Raw genomic sequence first — 15,437 nt, forward strand, 5'->3', positions numbered from 1 at the left:
AACACCGAGTATCTTGGAGACACCCCAGATCCAAGCACTGGCACTAGCTTGACCTGGTTCTTATCAGGCGTGCAAGTCTACCCCAGCGTCAGGATTATGCGTAGCTACCAGAGTGCTGTCTGTGACACCGACCACTCCTTGGTATGTAGCAGGGTCAAGATGCAAACAAAGAAGATTCACTACGGGTTCACCATAGCCCATGCTACTTGGAACTTTTTACTCCAAGTAGCGAATCTTAAACAACAACATTCCTCACTCGAAAAAGGAGGGCAGACCTCGCATTGACACCACCAAGACCCGCAACCTGGACAAGGTGGAAGATTTTGCACGTGTGCTCTAGGAAGCTCTCCTTGGCCCAGCCGGGGTCACTGCCTGTAAAAGATGGAAGCACTTCAGAGATGCTGTGTTCAATGTTGCCATTTTCACCTTTGGCAAGAAGACCAGCAGGTCAGCAGACTGGTTCGAGGCTCACTCAGAAGAGATGACACCTGTCATCGAAGAGAAGAGAAACGCCTTGGCAGCCTACAAAGCCTACCCAAGTCAGCGCAACTTGCAGATCTTTCGGGCCGCCCGCTGCAAAGTGCAGCAGAGCGCCATGCGATGTGCCAACAACTATTGGCTCCAGCTCTGCTCCCAGATACAGACTGCAGCGGATACAGGCAATGTAAGTGGAATGTATGACGGTATCAAGCAGGCCCTCGGCCCAATCCAGAAGAAGACAGCTCCTCTGAAATCTGCCACAGGCGAGGTGATTCAGGACCAGACACTGCAGCTGAAGAGCTGGGTCGAGCACTACTCTGAGCTATACGCCAGGGACAATGTGGTCACCGAAGACGCCCTGAGCACCATTGAGTGCCTGCCTGTGTTAATGGAGCTCGACAGCGAACCAACCCGCGAAGAACTCAGTGAGGCTCTAGACTCCCTTGCTTCTGGCAAAGCTCCTGGAAAAGACGGTATTCCTGCTGAGACCTTGATGTGGTGCAGAGGTAGCCTGCTCATGGAGCTGAATGAAATTCTCTTCCTCTACTGGGAAGAGAAGGAGAAGTCCCACAGGACATGAGGAAGCCAACATCGTCATGCTGTATAAGAATAAAGGTGACAGGGGCCACTGCAACAATTACCGTGGAATCTCCCTCCTCTGTATAGTTGGAAAGCTGTTTACTCGAGTCACATTGGAGAGGCTCCAAGTACTTGCAGAGAGAGTCTATCCAGAATCACAATGCGGATTCAGAGCTAACAGGTCCACCATCGACATGTTTTTTCCCTCAGACAACTGCAGGAGAAATGCAGGGAACAGAAGCAGCCACTCTTCGTAGCCTTCATAGATCTGACGAAGGCCTTCGACCTCGTTAGCAGGGATGGCTTGCTCAATATCCTCACCAAGATCGGATGCCCACCCAGGCTCCTCAGCGTCATCAGATCTTTCCATGAACACATGAAGACATGAAGGGCACCGTGGTCTTTATGGCCTAACATCAGATGCCTTTGACATCCGAAGTGGAGTAAAGCAGAGCTGCGTCCTGGCTCCAACCCTATTCGGGATTTTCTTCGCAGCTATGCTGCATCAAGCCTTTGGATCTGCCACAGAAGACATCTACCTCCAGACCAGGTCAGATGGAAAGCTCTTTAACCTCACCAGGCTGAGAGCCAAGATGAAGGTTCGGTTGAGGTGTCTGCACGACTTCCTTTTTGCCAACGACGCAGCAGTCACTGCCCACTCAGCCGAAGACCTCCAACGGCTCATGATCCGCTTCGGTGAGGCCTGTCAGGCTTTTGGACTCCTCGTCAGCCTGAACAAAACACAGGTCATGGGACAAGGAGTGGACTCCCCACCTGACATCGGCATCGCCGATTCCAAACTGGAAGTCGTTTACGATTTCGTGTATCTGGGCTCCACAATCACTGACTCCTTTTCTCTTAATACGGAGCTAAACAAATGCATCGGTAAGGCATCTACTACCATGTCCAGACTGACAAAGAGAGTGTGGGCCAACAATAGGCTGACTGAGTATACAAAGATTCAAGTTTACAGAGCCTGTGTCCTGAGCACTCTCCTTTATGGCAGTGAGTCTTGGACACTGCGCCCATCAGGAAAGACAGCTGAATGCCTACCACATGCGCTGCCTTCGACACATCTTGGACATCACCTGGCAGGACAAGGTGACAAACAACAACGTCCTGGGGAGAGCAAAAATTACCAGCATGTACACAATGCTGAAACAGAGACGAATGCGATGGCAGGTGACATGGACCTCACCTGGCATGACAAGGTGACAAACAACAACGTCCTGGGGAGAACAAGAATCACCAGCATGTACACAATGCTGAAACAGAGACGAATGCGATGGCAGGTGACATGGACCTCACCTGGCATGACAAGGTGACAAACAACAACGTCCTGGGGAGAACAAGAATCACCAGCATGTACGCAATGCTGAAACAGAGACGAATGCGATGGCACGGGCACGTTGTGTGAATGGGTGATGGCAGGATCCCTAAGGATCTCCTGTATGGAGAGCTGACGTAGGGAAAGCGTCCAACAGGCAAGTTCCAGCTACGGTACAAAGACGTATGTAAGCGGGGCCTGAAAGCCATAGACGTCGAACTTCCTATGTGGGAAACACTGGCCGCAGACCGTTCAGCCTGGGGGCAGTCTATTCAAAGAGGACTCTCCAAGTTCGAGGAGTCACTTGCCAAGAAATCGGAGGCAAAGAGACAGAGAAGGAAAGCCGGTATCCAGAAAGACAGACCAGAATCGGACTTCGTTTGTGCTCAGTGTGGGATGGACTGCCATTCTCGGATTGGCCTCATCAGTCACACCAGATGCTGCACCAGGATTGACAGGCGCAACTCCATAGTCTCCCTAGACTGAAGGATGCCTACTACTACTAGTTAGGGCCAGCTGAGGGCAAGTTCAATCTGTTCTAACTAAAGCATACCACTGACTGCATTTATAGAGACTGATACTCATATACTCAATTCTCTACTTTATCTAGGTTAGGAACTTAGTTATTATTATTGCATAGCATAAAATACCTGTTCAGCAAGAACTGCACCTTAGGCTAAATTTAATTTTTCATAAACACATAGAATTTCTCATTTGATGTTGAGGTGATTTATGAGTTTGCAGTGATCAGTTAGTGTCTAGTAACTCATCTAGTTACAAGTCACCGCAACCCTAGACACTGATCTCAGTGTGTATCAGTGAGATCAGTATCTCCTTGATCTCTGTGAGATTTTTTTCTTTGACAGGTTATCAAAAGAATTAAGTCCTATTGATGTTACGTTAATCGTAACTACCTCGCAAGAGAGGCAGACCTTAAACAGCAAGAGCTGCCAGTGGCAAATATTTAATCTTAAAGCCTAAGATCATAGGACCGCGGGAGCAAACCGCCAGGCGAAACCACTCGGGTAACACCTGTCACTTAAGTCGCTGGCTCCTTCTAGTTAACAAACTAATAAAGGGTAGCCGACGGATTCTCACTTCTTATTTATAGAAGTGTGGTGCTGTGCAATGGACTCGAGCTTTAGATACAGACTTAATATGAACATAAGCAGGCAAAGCGTTGCAGAACATGAAATGTGGGGCAGTAATATTGGAAGGTTTGACGTAAACGACCGTTTTCTATAACAAAACAATTTATTCACAAAACACGACTAAACTACTACACATTGAATTTACGTTACTTTACCGTCACTCCAGTGGCACATTAAAGTACAGCTAATCAACAGCCTGATGGACCCACGGTCTCCTTATCCCGTCGTCGCTGACTGAACAATGACACTAACTGAACAAAGTGGTGACCACTGGTGACGCAAGCTTGCAATCAATATTGTCACGGCTTCACGGTGACCAATACTATAATCACAAAAACTTGACTGGAGCTCGCTGCCCTCAACTAGGTACCAAGTAACAAGGTGGTTAATCCAAGAATGATAACCCCTTATAAAAAATCTTACGTTAACACTTGTCTCTCAGGACAATCAAAAACAAAAGTTACTCTAATTGAATTTAAACAATTACGTTAATACACACGTGTCTCAACGACACTTAAATGGCATCAATAACTCGTAAATCAATTAATTACATCAACATGAAGGTCAAGCATTCGGTGAGTAATTCCCAATTAATTACTGAATACAACAGCCTATTAATTCAGACGAGTATTGATAAAGCCTACTGTCTCTCAACTGACAGTTCTCTTCCGGTCTTACGACAAGATTACCTTAACGAGGGTAGACTACTGTACCACACAATGTTACAACACACCGTGTAAACAACAACATCAACACCTGGTGAATTCACTAAGTGGCGGTTACTAATTCTCTTTAATTAGCTACGAGTGCTTAATCACTGTCCGCAGACAGAGCTGATCAGTCCAACGAATTACAGCAGCTTAATTACAGCGCAATTGACTCCAATCATAACAGACCGTCAACCCCTTACGTTAATCACTCAATTAACGACAGCTCGTTAAATCGTTAACACTACGTTAGTCTTCACTTGACAATTCCTCCACTGCGTGAACTTCACTGTGACTGTTGCCTTTACACGTCCCTAAGTTAATCACAACAATGTTCAACGAACAAGTGACCTCGTTAAGTAAATCGTGACCCCCGGTGACGTTAACTGACTTTAATTCTCACGGAATCCTTCACAGTACACAACGCCTTCCACCAAGGTCAAACTTGTCTACGGTTTACACACGGTACAACACAGTACATCACAGTACAACACAGTACATCTTTGCCACTCACGGCAAAACTTGTAAATGACTTCCCCCAGTAAATTATCCACCAATAATTCACACTTTACCACAACACAACAGTAAAATATATAACCAAGGAAAATCTCCCTGTTACCACTTTCACTGCTGAAAAAGGGAATCAAATTACAGGAATACATATACGGCACATAGAAAAAATAGAAGCAAATAACTCACTTTACTCTACCTCTGAATGTGTCACTAGGTGTCTTCACACACGTCAAAAATCACAGTTGGGCCCAATCCTCAACTTGATGACGGCAACAGGGTAGACTCACACGTCTCCAATTCCCATTCACCTCCCCAGGTGGTCACAGGGACAAAGGACAGACGGAACACTGGGGGCGAACCCAGCTTCAGAGTTTTATTACCCAAACGGAAACAGTGTACTTACATCAATAATGCGGGCCCGCAACCTTCTCGCACTCACACATACACGTCAATCACACTCCCACTGCTGCTGCTGGATGATGACGTAGGCGTCCTCACTTCCTACACGTGGTCAGGTGGAGCACAGGGTCCTAGACCACGGGGTTAGCTCCACACACAGAGAGACCAGGATGGCGCAGACACACCGGCTCAGGCAGGCCAGGGTGCGCACCACAGCAGGGATGCGGTACCACGCCCCTTCCACTTGACACGGTACCCCAGGATACGACGGTACACGGTGTTACACGGTACACGAGACCCGAGACGGAGTCCTTCACTGTTCCTCAGAATTAGAACTTTTAAGGTTTCTCTCATAACACTGAAACCTTTTCTAGCACGTCTCCCAGCAGTATCTTCAAGCACAGATACGATAGACGGCTGATGTCACTTTTGTAGCCCGATAATTAACGCCTCACTCAGTCCAGTTGCTCTAAGATGGCGTCCCACAATTACGCGGCTAGATGACAAGTTCACACGGTTCGATACAAGCCCTTTTCCGATTACCGGATTCTTACGCACGGCACACGGAAAGATAGCAAGATGTAGGCGTGACTTTAGTAACGTGGCAGGCGGTATTTCCCGATGCTTGGCCTAGCATGGGAAATGTCGTCCACCCCAAGCAACGTCCTAGGTAAAAATGTCTTTTCCCGCCAACACTATGCCTGGGGTACCATGCGGTACCCCTCAGCGTCTTGGCCAATCACGGTTCAGCATTTCTGAGGCCCAAGAGCCTTAGTCAATAGCGTACCTGCCCCATGACGCTACCCCCTCTCACACGAGGTGGACACGTGATAGGGGGGTCTACGGCCGTTAACCCCCCATACCTCCCTCTCTACACTTGACTTGTACAAAATTTCCCTGAAATCAACTCCCTCCTGTAATTTCCTTCACAGACCTGATACAGCGATCAGAATGACATCAATGGCTAGCAAATGTCATGGGCTGTCCAACGACACCCAACACGACTGTGGAAAAGTTATATTCAGAAAGTTGAATCACGGTGCACATCACTGGTGCACTATGCAATTTCGTACTTCATTCAGTGCACGAGAGAGCAGGAAAAATATGTCTCCTGACAATCTCAAAGAGACATATAGAATCATACGTTAATCATTACATAGATGTACCCGTGACAAAAGAGTATACTTGTCACAGATCCGGGACATTCGTTACGTAAATACTAATCTACTAACATATAAGAATGAAACTTCAGGGAAAGGAAACAGGTACGTTAGTACTTAACAATGAACTACGACCCGTAATTTTCCGCCCCTGAGTTATGTTGGAAATTTCCAACAGTTATTCTCATCCCTAATACAATAGGATTTATTTCCTGTATTAGGCTTTATGATCATTTAATACTTATATTCTAATCATTAGTACAATGGGATGTATTACCTGTACTTAGTGTCATAATTAACTAACACTACTAATCTGTAGTTTAATATCACAATTCATTGCATTAGGATGTGGAACATCATGTAATTTCTCCTAGAATTGTGCAGATCTGGCGTCAGCCAGATCTAATTCAAGTCCAACCATTTACTTTTCTTTATTAGGGATAATTATTTAGTAATAGGTTTCCTTTATTTAGTATACAATAGTTTACTGGAATTTCTTTACCCAGCTTGATCGGTAATTTAGTAAGTAAGTAAGTAATTATCAAAAGAAGGCACCAAACCGGGAAGGCTATGTAGCACCATCAAATACGCAAAATAATCAGAGGGCGCTAAATATCACCAAGGATGCCAATACGAGAACAAAAACGCATAAGGCGAACGATATCAAAAGTATCCGAGTCACCAAGAATTCTATCGAGGGACAGGTGACCGCGAGGGGCGGTCGGAAAGCAAGACACACGCTCGTCCTGGAAGTCAGGACATTCAAGAAGGACATGCACGACCGTAAGAGGGACAATGCAACTAGGACAATAAGGAGCAGGGCGGCGCTCCATCAAGTGACCATGGGTTAAGCGAGTATGGCCAATACGCAACCTCGCTAGAGCTGTTTCCCACCGCCGGTTACGGTGGAAGGAGGACGGCCACGAGGAAACACAACATTTAAGAGTACGTAGCTTGTTACCAGAAACAGACAACCAAGAAGCCTGCCAACGGGTAAGGACTGAGGAATGGATAACCGGGTAAAAGTCGGAATACGGAATGCCTTTACGAGAGATGGGACAAGAGCGGACAGCTTCCTTAGCGGCAGCATCCGCACGCTCATTGAAAGACACGCCAATATGGCTGGGAACCCAACAAAACTCAACCGACTTAAATTTACTGTGAACGAGAAACAGCCAATGCTGGATCTCGACAACTACCGGATGAACTGGATTAAAGCACCCGAGAGCCATGAGGGCACTACGAGAGTCAACAACAACCACAAAGGAAGACTGACAACGAGAAAGCAGGAGACGAAGAGCATAGAGAATAGCATAAAGTTCCGCTGTAAAGATGCTAGTCTCCGGAGGCAAGCGACACATATAAGTGCGATCAGGAAAAACAACAGAGTAGCCAACACCGTCCGCTGACTTAGACCCATCGGTGAAGACAGAAACGGAGCGGGAGTGAGAAGAAAAGTGCTCGAGGAAAAGGCGTTTTAGAACTGTAGGAGGGGTAAAAGCTTTAGTGATACGAGTCAAGGATGTACAAAACCGCGGAAGAGGGACCCTCCACGGGGGCAAAGAAGGAACAACACGAGGAGAAACATCAGAAATACGAACGGAAAGAGAATCCTGCAGGCGAGATAACCGGACAGAAAGAGGGAGGTGGTGAAGAGGAACAGGAACCGCAGGAGGGGTAAAAGTTAAAGCACGACAGAGACGAGAGGAAGGATGTTGCAAGGACCGCGCAAGATAGCGAAGACAGTAGCGATCACGGCGGTCCTGGAGAGACAGGAAGCCAGTGTCAACATACAAGCTAAGGACGGGAGTCGAACGAAAGGCACCAGAACTGAGGCGCAACCCAGCATGGTGCAAAGCATCAAGACGGCGAAGAGTAGAAGGAGAAGCAGACGAGTAAGCAGGGCAACCATAATCGAGCTTAGACAGGACGAGAGAGGAATGTAAAGCAAGGAGAGTGCGCCTATCTGCCCCCCAAGAAGTATGGGACAAGACCCGAAGGAGGGTAAGGGACTTAGAGCACTCAACACGGAGGTAAGAGATATGGGGAGACCAAGACAAACGAGTGTCAAGGAATAACCCCAAAAGCTTCGCGGAATCTTTGTATTCAAGGGGATGACCATAAAGTGACAAAGAGGGACGAAGAACAACCCGTTTCCGCGTAAAAGTCATGGCACAAGTCTTAGAAGTAGAGAACTTGAAGCCATGACCTGTGGCCCAAGACGACACGGCATCAATCGCAAGTTGAAGCCGGCGTTGAAGGAGAGGCGAATCATCACCCTGACAACAAAGGGTAAGATCATCGACATAGAGAGCGGAGAAGACACCAGAAGGAAGAGAGGAAAGAAGACCATTGAGGGCAACCAGAAAAAGAGTAGTGCTCAGAACACTTCCCTGGGGCACACCTTCGTATTGCTGAAAAGAGGGAGAGAGAGCGGTACCAAGGCGCACCCGAAAGGAACGACGAGAGAGGAAGCTGCGGAGAAAGAGAGGGAGATGACCACGAAGGCCAAAAGAATGAAGTTGAGATAGGATATGATAACGCCAAGTGGTGTCGTAAGCCTTTTCTAGGTCAAAAAGGACGGCAACAACGGAGGTCTTCGCAGCAAAAGCAGTACGTATATAGACCTCCAAGTTCACCAGGACATCTGTCGTGCTGCGGCACTTGCGGAAACCAAATTGAGAAGGGGAGAGGAGGTGATGGTGTTCCAGGAACCACATCAGACGAACGTTAACCATACGTTCAAAGAGTTTGCAGACACAACTTGTGAGAGCAATAGGGCGAAAGTCCTTAGGGGAAGTACCCAGAGACCCCGGTTTGCGAACAGGGAGGACAACGGCATCGAGCCAGTCTTCAGGGACTGACGACGACTCCCAGATCCGATTATACAGACTCAGTAAATACTGAGACGTGCTCGGAGGGAGATGGCGAAGCATCTCATAATGAATACCATCGGAGCCCGCCGCCGTAGAACCGCAGAGGGCCAGGGCAGAACGAAGTTCAGAGAGAGAGAAGGGATCATTATAGGGAAGCTGAAGATGAGTGCAGAAATCTAAAGGACGAGACTCAAGGACAGGTTTACGAAGAAGGAAAGATTGGGGAAGATGAAGACCAGAGCTAACAGAAGAAAAGTGGGAACCCAGTTCGAAAGCGACCTGCAACGGGTCCGCCACAAGAGTATCATGGAGGTGAAGGACCGGTGAAACATCGGGAACGAACTTACCCGCTATCTTGCGGATACGCTTCCAGATCTGGGCCAGAGGGGTTTCGGACGTAATTGTCGAGACATAAGATGCCCAACATTCACGTTTAGCCGTACGGATGGCCCTACGGGCCACCGCACTCGCTTTCCGAAAGAAAAGAAAAGAATCGGTCGTCTGCCTACGGCGGTGCTTCTTCCAGGCTGCACGCTTACAGCGAACAGCCCGAGCACAGTCCGCATTCCACCAGGGAACGCACTTCCGTGGACCCCGAGAGGAAGAGCGAGGAATAGAGCGGAGGGCAGCGTCGAAGACAGTGTCATGAAAAAGGAGGAGAGCGCGAGAGAGGGGCAGAAGGGAGAGGTCAGAGAGAGTAGCACTGAGGGAAAATAGGGTCCAGTCCGCCTTAGCAAACTGCCATCTAGGGAAAGAGAGGGAAGGGCGAAAAGAGAAAAAGGAAACAAGGATGGGGAAATGATCACTTCCATGGAGGTCATCAAGAACCTGCCATGTGAAATCTAAGTAAAGAGAAGAAGAGCAGAGAGAAAGATCAAGACAAGAAAGGGTACGAGTTCGAGAGTCCAAATGAGTGGGCTCACCAGAATTCAGAAGAGACAGGGAAGAAGAGAGGAGAAACGGCTCAAGGAGGCGACCCCGGGTATTCGTCAGAACGTCACCCCAAAGAGAATGACGACAATTGAAGTCACCCAGCAGGAGCACAGGCTCCGGCAAGGAGTCTAGGAGGTGTTTCAAATCAGGAAGAGAGAGCGGGACACTCGGGGGGAGATAAATGGAACAAACTGTGTACCATTTCCCCACAAAGATACGAGCAGCAGAACAATGGAGAGGCGAAGGAAAAAGTAAAGGAACAAAGGGAACATCAGCCCGAATCAAGAGAGCAGAAGAATTAGAAGCCCCAGCAATGGCTGGGGGGGGGGAGAGAAAGGAATAGCCACGAAAACGACCAGGACGAGCACCAAGCATCGGCTCCTGGAGACAGACACAAAGGGGCGAAAACCGCGAAACCAGAAGTTGGAGTTCGAGGAAATTGGCGTAATAACCTCGAACGTTCCATTGAAGAATGGACAACGACGAGAAGAGAAAGGACAAAAACAGAGAACAAGGAAGAAACAAAGGCGAAAGACCAACAGAGCACGTTAAAGAATATCAGGGTCGGGATCAGGGTCAGCAAAGTCAGGGTTAGGGGGCATGGGTAAACTGAGCAAAGACGGAGGGAAGGAAACGGGAGAACAGATCAGAGGTGGGCGGGCAGGGTCCGGAGGAGGAGGAGGAGGAGGAGGAGGAGGAGGAGGAGACAACGGAGAGGAGCAGTCAAGGACAGCAGCAGGAAGAGGGGGAGTAGAAAGAGAGGAGCGCACCCCAGCAAGAGCAGCAACCGAAAGGGAAGCAGGGGCCAAAGAAACCTCCATAGCGGGAACAGGGGGCGCAAGCACTGAAACGGGAGTGGAAGGAGCAACAGAGCCAGATGGAGGAGCTGAGGAAGAAAGCGAAGCCTTCTTACCCGCCGGGGAAGAGGAAGGAGAGGAGCCAGGCTTACGCTTTTGACTTAAAGAGACCGGTGTCCCAGCAACTACGTACCGGGCAACGGATTCCAGTGTCTCAACAGGAGAAGCCGAACGAGAGCACACACGACGGCCGTTAGGAGAGCGATGGACATCCGCCCGCACCGACAGGCGGCGGGGAGAGCCGATAGATGGAGGAAGAGGATGGGAAGGAGGATCGGAGGGGGACGAGGAAGGAGACACAGAAGACACGACAGACCGGGTAGAAGGAAGGGGAACCCCAGACAGAGGACCAGGAGGAGGATCCTTCGGGAGAGAACCCAAAGGGACAGAGGAGGGGGCAGTGGGCGCATCAGGGTCCAAGGCCTGGAAACGGTTGCGAGTCTGAGGAAGGCGGGAAGGACGAGGAGAGGAAGAGCGCAACACGCGAGCATAAGAGATATTAGCATAAGGCGGGAGCCGGCGAACCTGGCGCCTCGCCTCAGGAAAAGATAAACGCTCCCGGTGCTTCAAGTTGAGGACGGCTGCCTCAAGCTTGTAATGGACACACGCACGGGAGAAGGTAGGATGGGCCTCACCGCAGTTGAGGCAACGAGCCTGGGGAGAAGCGCACTCCGACTTAGAGTGACCTTCGCCACCACACAAAGGACAGAGAGAGACAGTCCCGGAGCAGCGGAGGGCACCATGCCCAAACCTCCAGCACTTGTTGCAGAGCCGAGGAGAAGGAATGTACTCCTGGACAGAGCACCTGGCACCAGCAAGAATGACAGAGGGTGGAAGGGTCCTACCATCAAAGGTAATCTTCACAACCCGGAGGGGTTGACGGCGACTACCACGAGGGGGACGAGTAAACGTGTCCACCTGGAGAATAGAATGGCCCTGGGCAGCGAGGATATGTCGAATGTCGTCGTGGCAGTCGCGTAGGTCCCGAACACCGGTCGCAACATGGGGCGGGAGCAAAATAGTGCCAACACTGGCATTCAACTGAACGTTCTTCGAGACCCGAACGGGGGTCTCGCCAAGGCAGGATAAGGCAGCCAAGCGGGAAGCAGCATCCTGAGAAGGAGCAGCAACGACACGCGTACCGAGACGAGTGGGGTTAAAAGTAATGGAGGCATCCACGGAATCAATGAGATGTCGATGAAGGGAGAAATCGTCAGGAGGCGCAGAATCAAGAGGGAGGAGATCAAAATATTTGGCCCACGAAGCGGGACCAAACAAGGCTTGATAGGTAGCAGAACTGGAAGGAATCGAGCGAGGGCGGCCGTGACGAGAACGGCGGTGAGAACCCCCAGAGAGAGAGGGGTTAAAAGGCGCAGTAGTTACAACTAGAGAAGGAGCCGCGCCAGGGGACGAGGTAGTCACCACTGGGGGCTTGGGGCTCGACCCAACCACAGAGGAGGGAGGGGAGCCAGGGGAAGGAGTCAGAGAGGCCAAAGGAGGAGCAAGGTCGGGGCCCAATGCAGCGGAGGCTACAGAGCCCGGTCTTCCAATACGGACCGACTCAGGGGCTTGGTCGCCCACCCCACGAGCCTGAAAAGGTAAGCCAGAAGCAGCCGAAACAGGGGTTATCATCTTGACGAAATTACGAATTCACTCACGAATGTGCCCCCACACCCACCATGGAGCCACAATTAGAGGCAGGACACCCAACAAGAAGCTATCGCCGATCTTGTCGGGGCCTCCTAGGGGTGCGTCGTGAGTATACGCCCCACAAACGCCACCTTAAGAAACCGACAGTCCGTCGAGATCGGGTTCAGTGACGAAGTGGGGATTGACAATAAAAGGTTCCCCTCGCTCTCGACGTCGGGTACTGCAGTTCTACGGGTGCAAGAGTATGCCTCCTCAAGCACCCGGGCGTCAAAGTAGAAGAAGTCCAAGGGAAGAACCAGAACGAGCAAAAGGTCGGCAGGAAACGGCAAGCAGATAGGAGAAGAGGGGGGAGAAAAACGAAACAGAAGGAAAAGGAAAAGATGCCCAGCAGAATTGGAGAGGACGGCAGCAGGAGCACAAGGCTAGAAAAGGACAGAGGACTGTCCCAAGGAGCATCACACTCCGGCAGCCGCCCACTAAGCCCCCAGACGGCGACAACGAGCTGAGCGGGGAGGGGGGGTAATTTAGTAAATAATATCATAATCTAAATTCATTTCCACCTCCAAAAGATTCTCGTTGTCAGGAGACATATTTTTCCTGCTCTCGCGTGCACTGAATTAAGTACGAAATTGCATAGTGCACCAGTGATGTGCACCGTGATTCAACTTTCTGAATATAACTTTTCCACAGTCGTGTTGGGTGTCGTTCGACAGCCCATAACATTTGCTAGCCATTGATGTCATTCTGATCACTGTATCAGGTCTGTGAAGGAAATTACAGGAGGGAGTTGATTTCAGGGAAATTTTGTACAAGTCAAGTGTAGAGAGGGAGGTATGGGGGGGTTAACGGCCGTAGACCACCCCCTATCACGTGTCCACCTCGTGTGAGAGGGGGTAGCGTCATGGGGCAGGTGCGCCATTGGCCAAGGCTCCTGGGCCTCAGAAATGCTGAACCATGATTGGCCAAGACGCTGAGGGGTACAGCATAGTACCCCAGAGGCAGACTTGGTGGGAAAATACATTCTTACCTAGAACGTTGCTAGAGGAGGTCGTAGTTTTCCGTGCAAGGCCAAGCATCGGGAAATACCGCCTGCAACGTTACTAAAGTCACGCCTATCATCTTGCTGTGTCCATGTGCCGTGCGTAAGAATCCGGTAATCGGAAAGGTGCTTGTACCAAACCGTGTGAACTTGTCATCTAGCCGCGTAATTGTGGAACGCCATCTTAGAGCAACTGGACTGAGTGAGGCGTTAATTATCGGGCTACGAAAGTGACATCCGCCGTCTATCGTATCTGTGCTTGAAGGTACTGCTGTGAGACATGCTAGAGAAGGTTTCAGTATTATGAGAGAAACCTTAAAGTTTCTTATTTTGAGGAACTACTAACGAGAACAGTGAAGGACTCCGTCTTGGGTCTTGTGTACCATGTAACACCGTGTACCGTCGTATCCTGGGGTACCGTGTCAAGTGGAAGAGCGTGGTACAGCATCCCTGCTGTTGTGCACGTACCCTGGCCTGCCTGAGCCGGTGTGTCACACCACCCTGGTTTCTGTGTGTGGAGCTAACCCCATGGTCTAGGACCCTGTGCTCCACCTGACCACGTGTAGGAAGTGAGGACGCCTACGTCATCATCCAGCAGCAGCAGCGGGAGTGTGATTTTGACGTGTGTATGAGTGAGTGGGAGAAGGTTGCGGGCCCACATGATTGATGTAAGTACACTGTTTCCGTTTGGGTAATAAAACTCTGAAGCTGGGTTCGCCCCCAGTGTTCCGTCTGTCCTCTGTCCCTGTGACCACCTGGTGAGGTGAATGGGAATTGGAGACGTGTGAGTCTACCCTGTTTGCCGTCATCAAGTTGAGGTTGGGTCCAACTGTGATTTTTGACGTGTGTGAGGACACCTAGTGACACATTCAGAGGTAGAGTAAAGTGAGTTATTTGCTGCTATTTTTCTCTATGTGCCGTGTATGTATTCGCTGTAATTTGTTTCCCTTTTTCAGCAGTGAAAGTGGTAACAGGGAGATTTCCCTTGGTTATAAATTTTACTGTTGTGTTGTGGTAAAGTGTGAATTATTGGTGGATAATTTACTGGGGGAAGTCATTTACAAGTTTTGCCGTGAGTGGCAAAGATGTACTGTGTTGTACTGTGATGTACTGTGTTGTACCGTGTGTAAACCGTAGACAAGTTTGTCCTTAGTGGAAGGCGTTGTGTACTGTGAAGAATTCCGTGAGAATTAAAGTCAGTTAACGTCACCGGGGGGGTCACGATTTACTTAACGAGGTCACTTGTTCGTTGAACATTGTTGTGATTAACTTAGAGACGTGTAAAGGCAACAGTCACAGTGAAGTTCACGCAGTGGAGGAATTGTCAAGTGAAGACTAACGTAGTGTTAACGATTTAACGAGCTGTAGTTAATTGATTGATTAACGTAAGGGGTTGACGGTCTGTTATGATTGGAGTCAATTGCGCTGTAATTAAGCTGCTGTAATTCGTTGGACTGATCAGCTCTGTCTGCGGACAGTGATTAAGCACTCGTAGCTAATTAAAGAGAATTAGTAACCGCCACCTAGTGAATTCACCAGGTGTTGATGTTGTTGTTTACATGGAGTGTGTTGGAACCTTGTGTGTGGTACAGTAGTCTACCCTCGTTAAGGTAATCTTGTCGTAAGACCGGAAGTGAACTGTCAGTTGAGAGACAGTAGGCTTTATCAATACTCGTCTGAATTAATAGGCTGTTGTATTCAGTAATTAATTGGGGATTACTCACCGAATGCTTGACTTTCAAGTTGATGTAATTAATTGATTTACG

General features: G+C 49.2%; 1 protein-coding gene across 1 annotated transcript; it reads left to right on the forward strand.

Annotated features, from left to right (window-relative positions):
- The first annotated feature begins 1,556 nt into the window (after nt 1-1,556).
- Nucleotides 1,557-3,279, forward strand: LOC138364779 (uncharacterized). The gene is made up of 3 exons (XM_069324753.1): nt 1,557-1,944; nt 2,155-2,351; nt 3,253-3,279. Exons 1-3 carry the CDS (start codon nt 1,557-1,559, stop codon nt 3,277-3,279), a joined length of 612 nt encoding a protein of 203 aa, XP_069180854.1.
- The last annotated feature ends 12,158 nt before the right edge of the window (nt 3,280-15,437 follow it).

Source organism: Procambarus clarkii, chromosome 14 (assembly GCF_040958095.1).
Source record: "Procambarus clarkii isolate CNS0578487 chromosome 14, FALCON_Pclarkii_2.0, whole genome shotgun sequence".
Classification (NCBI taxonomy): domain Eukaryota; kingdom Metazoa; phylum Arthropoda; class Malacostraca; order Decapoda; family Cambaridae; genus Procambarus; species Procambarus clarkii.